A 7,340-nucleotide genomic window follows, 5' to 3' on the forward strand; every position below is an offset into this window, starting at 1 on the left:
AAATTAAAGGCAACAATTTTATATGAATATTAAATGGTAACTTAAAATATGGCTGAATAGTTTTATTTCACAATAATCAATCCAATTTTATGCAGTTGCTTTCTTGGGTTTTGCACTGGGTCAGGTCCTCCATCCTCCACATCTCTCCTTCCACCGTTTTGATGAACAACTCGCCCATCGTCATCAGGGATCCCGGAATCCAATGCCATTTCCTCCAAGCCTCAGGGTATTATCTTGGCAAAGGTAGGAATGGTATCGGTATCCTGGCATCTTAGAAGAAATGCAAGGTAAGACAAGAGCCTAGCCTTTTCCTTACGCAGCTCCTAAAGTATCTGGATGCTACAATGAGCCTCCTCCTTGTTGAGTTGAGTTATATAATATATGTATTTGGTTTTTTCCCAGCAAACAATTGTAGTAAAGTTTTCTCAGGTTTTGCACTGGGTCAGGTCCTCCATATCTCCTTCCACTACACTCATAACTCAATTTCTAGGGAAAAATGCCCTACTCAATTATGGCCAGACATATGGTATTGCTGTGAATATCTAAAGGTGCAAAAAGAGATCGAACTGGCTAAATAGCTCCTGGTTCATAATAATAGACATAAGTTTGTGCGGACCACAAATATTAATTAACAAGTCTAGGTTTCCATAAATTATGCCATTGTCAAGGTGAAATACCACATTTTTTATATACTTGCAGAGACAATTAGAATAAAAGAATGAAATAGGATTATATTTACATATTTCTTAAAGTTACAAGCCTAGGCTGTATCCGAAAGTGTTTCACTGGTGTATTAGAAACTGAAGAACTTGAAAATGGATACATATCTAGCATGGATAGCAGGATGTATAATGGATAACCAGCTAGATCTGGACATTATGAGAGCGAGCAAGATCACATGGACAGAAGCATAAGACTTCTGGAGTGACAGAATGGGTGCAGAGCTATGCACTCAGGTCATGACTAGAGGATTGCAGGAGTGTGAATAACCCTAAAGATGGAATGGCGAGGAAGAGTGAAGGTAAAATTGGCAGTACAATGAAAGGATAATGCTCATCAAGATAAAAGGGGAGCCAACAGATGCTGTGATAGTGCAGGTGTTCATGCCAATGTCTAGCCATTCTGAAGAATAAATTAAGGAAATGTGCTGGAAGCAACTGGAAGAAGTCAAAAGGAAGAAAATCTGAGTGTAATGGGAGATTGTGATTTGGGATGCAGTGGTTGGAGATGGTAAAGATGGGGCACAGCGAGAGAGTTCAGGCTGGGGAAATGCAATGAGAGAGGAGAAAGGTTAAAAGGTTGATGAAGTTCGGCAAGATACAAAAAGGTGACAAGGATGAAAGGAGAGCAGAGATGGAATCTAAAGCGACTGGAAGACAAGAAAGTAGAGGAAAGGTCACAACTTTCAATGACTATAAGCTGGAGCCCAAGCAGCGCCCAAGCGCATTATATGTGCATTAAATGCGCGTACGACCGCATTGGTCGCTAATCCGCATAAATACCGCATTGGTAATGCGCATTCGCAATGCACTTTCTATGCAGGTCGCAGATACATCCGGAACAGTAGAAATGACTTTAGATACGTCATAATCCAAGATTTATGAGAGCAAAATTGTCTGCTGTGGTTTTTCTTATCCGGTCTCATCAATATTCCGGCGAATTCGCAAATTTTTTACTCATATTAGGGCGACATATATGTTTCTTCTCTTGGGATATTCGACTATTTCCATGACAAGCTCTTAATGATTTAATTATTTAAAGGTACGGGTTGTTACGTGACAACTCCGGTGAAAGTGAAGTGCAACTTAGGCTGGGTAGTGAGATTTTAATATTCGCGGGAACGCTTAAGCGGCGGCCATATAGCACGACCTCGGGCCTGGTATCATCATATGGCAACCAGATGGTGACGGAGACTTCGGCCTGCTTCGGCCCATAGGGCCATAGATCTTTCATCTTCGGGCCGCTGTTTAAGTGGTGTTGCGTTCTTCTCAGTTCGGCGGTTCGGCTTTTTCATTAGTCGTTCGTGTTCGTCAGTTACTGAAGACAACGGAATCTCGAAGAATGGAAGTAAGTAAATTAAAATATATCTTTCTATTTATTTATGTAAATATAATACAATTATAATGTATGTGTAGTATTTCTACGTTAAAACTTTCGCGGGTACTCGTCATGTTGAGTTTTCTATTCAGAGTCCCTTGAGAAAGCGACCAGCTTCGGTCGGGAAACGTTGTGACCACATCTTGTGACTTGTGAATCTTAAGAATTGACCAGAATTGACGCGGCGACATAGCCCAAAAGTTTGTGGATAAATGGAAATAAATAAATGTGTATAATAAATGTGTATAATAAATAAATAAAAGTGGAAATAAATGGATGTGACAGGCCAGTTTCACTCATATGAAGATGTACATTATATTCTAAAAGATCGTCATCCTGACAACTGTGTTTATTTGAATAGTGGGCGTTATGGATTAATTAGAAATATCGTAACTTGCAATGGTGGTCTCTTAACTGGTATCAGGATTGTTGCTCAGGAGTTCCAATCATTTTCAGACTTATATGTGTATCCTATGTCATCTGGGAAACTAGGAATATATATAATCTCTATCGTAACAGGCTCAACTTTGTGGAGGTTCATTCTAATAAATAAAAGCGAACAAACTATGTATAAATCCACCAATTTATTTTTGTGGTACTACTAGTTTCGACGCAGCGGCGTCATCATCAGGTACCTGATGATGACGCCGCTGCGTCGAAACTAGTAGTACCACAAAAATAAATTGGTGGATTTATACATAGTTTGTTCGCTTTTATTTATTAGGAATATATAAAGTATCGAATCTCTCACATGAAACCAAAGCGTATGAACTGAGTGACATACTATATAAAGCAATTCTAATGCCCTATGGAGAAGAACATGTGGCTTTCCCTCTACTTCATTCCTTCTAGATGAGATAACTTCCGTGTATTTTAGCATCGTTATAATTTTCAGGTGACTAATGAAAAGAAAGTGTCCCCTTAACCTGTATGCGTGTATTTCACTCAAAAATGGCTTATTTTAGAGTGAGAGTGAATTTTTTTTCGTACGTGGCAGTATTTATAGCGAATTTTATTAGGCTGTAAATGCGCATTTTAATCAGTCCTATCTCTTCCAGGGAAAATTTTGCGTGATTGACTTTTTACTTTGGTTCGATGATGCTGACCGAACAGCAAAAGTAAAACCCATGAGGGAGACTGCGGTTGTGCCGGAAAGGTGGCTTCTCCCAAATCATGAAAAATGCCACTGGCCACATGATTTCAGGGAGAGTATGCTAAGAGGGCCAGCGGACGTGTCATGGCCTACTTATGATGTAGAAGTGAGAGGCACCTACGGTAATTTCTAAGTAATTTCTCATGTGTTTCATTCTCTCAGGTTTCTTCTGTGTGTACTTATTCAACCTTTTCTTGCAGATTCGTATCCGAAAGCTAGGCTAAAATTGTCAAAAGCCTGCGATACTGACAATTTTGAGTCTGCTGCGGAGAATGAGGCAGCACTTATAAGGAAGAGGAGGAAGCCAACACGGTTTAGCCCTGATTCTCCTACATCAACGGAGAGTGAAGAAGATAAGGAGATGGCATTCCCTCCTAAAACTACCAAAGAAAATGGAGACGTGAGGATGGAATTTATGAAAAAAGCACCTGAGAATCAGGGAATACCTTCTCCTCCTGAAATTCCTGTTCGTGTACCAGTTCCTAAAAGCACGAATAGTCAGAGGCAAAGTATGAATCATTTTGATTATAATGGTCTACTCGTAAAACTTATTGAACTAGGATTTCTATGTCGTGCTACAAGTACTTTTCCATCAATAGCTCAAAAATGTTAGTGAAATGAAAATTTCAAATGATTGTTTAGCAGATGGAGAAACGGGCAGTGATGAGCTTACATCACCTGGACCATCTTGTAGAGGTCACCAGCATCATCCCTCGACAAAGCCATCTAGGGAAAGTCGTAAATGCATAGGTAATTTTTACGATTTAGAAATTTTATTACTTTAATACCATTTTTTCTAGTCTTACAGTGTAATTTGTTTTCCTTTTTTTAGAACCACCATCTGGCAGAAGCTTGGAGAATGTGCACCAAGAGAGCACAATGCAGTCCTCAGGGGCATCAGAAGGTGAGTAGCTACAAATCTGCACCCATTGTTATCAAATTCAATACTCAATTTTCCTTCTTGTTAACTTTTGGTATTTATCTTGGTTTAAAGGAATGAAAAGATGCCTTCAGAAAATATTGAAAAATCAGGAGGAGATAAAGGCAACATTAAGAGCACATAGTGCCATACTAGAAAATATATGTGCTCATGCAGGAAGTGAGTCATCCGCAGAGAATTTTACAAAGCCCCAAGGGTGGCCCTCTGCGATGCCTCTCACAGATCATGAGGCCTTCGAAAAGTTTGAGTTTTTTCTGGGGAAGAAAGAAAACTTTGATTTTGTGGTACGTAGTCAGTCTAATAATGGTTAATGAACAAAATGTAATTTGAAGTTATACACAAGGTAAACTGAAACTATTTTTTTAAACTGCAGACAAAATACATTTCTTTGAAATGTTATAGCCCTAAGGGTTACGAGGAGATGAGTAGGAATATTTGCCGATACATAATTTCAAGGCAGTTGAAGGTGAAGTTGAACTGGAGGGGAACAGAACAGAAGAAAGGTCTTTGCAGCACGAAAACTGCTTCTGTTCTGACTGGTGTGTATTTTTTCTTTAACACAGATTATGCCTATAGACATGATCACTTTCTTTAAATTATTATGTATTTTCTTTCATTACAGATGCAGTACTTTTTAAGTACCCAGGCTCCGGCTCAAAAGCCATAGCCAAGGCAGTGAGCTCCTGGCTATGTAATAACCTCCCCTCAAGAAAAAAACGAGCCTTCGGAGACACTGGAAACATTGGCTCAGATGATGATTTGGGTCAAGAATAGAGATAGGTTGATGGGTTTCGCACCGGCTCAGGTCCTCCATTTCTCCTTCCAGCGTTTCGATGGACAACTCGCCCAGCATCATCAGGGATTCAGGAATCCAATTCCAAATCCTCAAAGCCTCGGGGTATATGTATAGAATTCTGTGGATGAGGGCAGTTCAGTATCTCCTGATTGGCTTTAGTCCCCAGTTGTATAAGCCAATTAGGAGATGCTGAACCGCCCTCACCCACAGAATTCTGTATACATATATACCCCGAGGCTTTGAGGCAAGTGGGTGGCTGACACAGTGCCATTAATACCTTGTCCTGTGCTTCCCTCTCCAGGTCCAGCTGCCGAGTCCCTGGTGACCAAAGACGACCTGCTATGACTCCTCAGCCTGCTGTTGGCCCATCTACACCCGAAGGAGAGGACAAACAGTAGCAGGGATCCTGGACAACGCAGCTCGTGACGTTCTGGGATACTACGTTAAGACAGTGTATTCCTGGAACCAACAGCTGGCAGCCATCGAGAAGGCGGACGGATGAGCATAGAAACCTTATCTAATTCCTAATTCTTAAAACTAGCCTTCTCAAACCCAGCCCTTCCGGCACCGATCTGAATTTAACGTAGCCTTGATCTAATTTCATTACACTAAAAATTAAGTAAATTCATAAAAATGGGAATGAAAAAATTAATTTCAATAGACAATCATTAAATCAATATGGTAAAACTTTGTTTGTAAATTTTTAAATTGCTTAAAATCCTTGAACTGTGTTTATAACTTTACAATCATGTATTAAATCATTTGTTCTTAGCTTTTCTTCGCTGAAATAACTTTTATCTCAATTAAAATACCCATCTCATCACTTCAATTCCCATTTTAGTATTATCAGTAAAATCACTTTAGTTTAATCAGCTATATTTCCTTAGAATTGTCCTTTTAACCTCTCTATGATAAACTGGAATCTTAATGCCTACCTACTATAAACGTTTACTTAAATTTAAATTAAATCAAAATTAAATTAATATACTACTATGCAAATCTTTCTGCCCTTGAAGCAAATTTAAATATTAAAATCACACTAAATTATGTTGCTTAAAACAGTTTAAAAACTCATCCCTCATATGTAAATATCCTGCACTTTTATGCTTGAGTCTGTAATTTATTTTGATGACGGGCGCTATGTAAATAATTCTTAACTATGACGATGAAAATTCCACATGACGACTGCAAGTTTGCTCTACTTCATAATATGTAAATATAATATCAGTGACCAAAGCTTGTTGGCTTCAATATGACTTGTGCTTATAAAATGTAATATAATGTATATTAATTCCAATTTCTGACATTCCATCACTGCAAACAAAGCATCACCACAAGACCGGATACACCAGCAATGCAAGGACACCAGGGTAAAAGCGAAAGACATCACCGCGAGCACTTCATCGACCAACAACAACATCAGCTTCATATGCACGGCGGTCTACGTGGGGTTTTGCCGGTTTCCCTCACGTCTCGGACGAATGTCGGACCAAATAGCCATTCCGGAGGAAAAGAGTTCCAGAATACTGTCGCAATTGTTACCCACGATCACATCAAACTTGCACGCATGCAGCACCGCAATTATATTGTTTTTTTTGTATTATATATAGTTTTGTATTGTTCATAATATTTTACAGCGTTTATTGCAACCCTTAAATAAATTATGGACAATTACTTACTATTATCTTACTATGATGTTAGCTATGTATCTCTTTCGAAATATATTTGGTGTACTTCTCATAGCACATTTTTTTATTTGATTCTTCTCTAAAAAACAATTTGTTGGTGGTACTGCTTTCCAGTGGCACCAATTCCATGGGGCCTGAGGGGGCCCGAGCCCCCCCAAAAATTCGTTCAGATGTGAGGAAAAAATGTGCCACGCTTGTCGATTTTCCCCTGAGTGTCCAGATATCGACATTCGAGTGATCAGGGCTCTAATGTTGATCATATGACTCTTCTAAAATGCTTAAAAACTTAAAATTCACTACTTACCTATCCCAATGAAGTGGAATGAGTGCATTAATAATGCACATTCAATATACCTAAAATGGGTAGGAAAAAAAGTGCATTCACAATGCACATTCAATGTACCTAAAATGCACAGACAAAAAATGTGCATTCACAATGCACATATAATGTGCATTCACAATGCACATATAATGTGCATTTAAGGGGGGGGGACTGAAATGCGCTTTAAATGTGCATTTTCTATGTGCATTTAATGCAGTATTGAATGCACATTAAAAGCACATAAAATGCACTTTGGCTCTGCTTGGGAGATAGCAAGGGATCCCTCGAGGCAAGCCCAACTGAGGTAGAGAAATGGAATAGCCTCAAGAATATCATCACAGAGG

The 7,340-nt window shown here is 39.0% G+C and overlaps 1 protein-coding gene across 3 annotated transcripts; it reads left to right on the plus strand.

Moving 5' to 3' along the window:
* Positions 1 to 1,680: 1,680 nt before the first annotated feature.
* LOC124159555 lies at positions 1,681 to 6,728 on the plus strand. 3 transcript variants are annotated; one of them, XM_046535436.1, is made up of 9 exons: positions 1,681 to 2,067; positions 3,156 to 3,372; positions 3,451 to 3,759; positions 3,896 to 4,000; positions 4,083 to 4,154; positions 4,245 to 4,474; positions 4,564 to 4,729; positions 4,813 to 5,088; positions 5,288 to 6,728. In XM_046535436.1, exons 1-8 carry the CDS (start codon positions 2,062 to 2,064, stop codon positions 4,962 to 4,964), a joined length of 1,257 nt encoding a protein of 418 aa, XP_046391392.1. In that variant the 5' UTR covers positions 1,681 to 2,061; the 3' UTR covers positions 4,965 to 5,088; positions 5,288 to 6,728. The 3 variants fall into 3 exon arrangements, with proteins under 3 accessions (XP_046391392.1, XP_046391391.1, XP_046391393.1); XM_046535435.1 differs by having other exon boundaries at positions 1,682 to 2,067; positions 3,893 to 4,000; XM_046535437.1 differs by lacking the exon at positions 1,681 to 2,067 and adding an exon at positions 2,867 to 2,992 and having other exon boundaries at positions 3,893 to 4,000.
* The last annotated feature ends 612 nt before the right edge of the window (positions 6,729 to 7,340 follow it).

Source organism: Ischnura elegans, chromosome 5, assembly GCF_921293095.1.
Source record: "Ischnura elegans chromosome 5, ioIscEleg1.1, whole genome shotgun sequence".
NCBI lineage: Eukaryota > Metazoa > Arthropoda > Insecta > Odonata > Coenagrionidae > Ischnura > Ischnura elegans.

Coding starts and splice junctions, on each gene's coding strand:
- LOC124159555 (XM_046535435.1), top strand. Junction 3,760..3,892: donor CACGAATAGTCAGAGGCAAA/GTATGAATCATT, acceptor ATGATTGTTTAG/CAGATGGAGAAACGGGCAGT. Junction 4,730..4,812: donor AACTGCTTCTGTTCTGACTG/GTGTGTATTTTT, acceptor CTTTCATTACAG/ATGCAGTACTTTTTAAGTAC.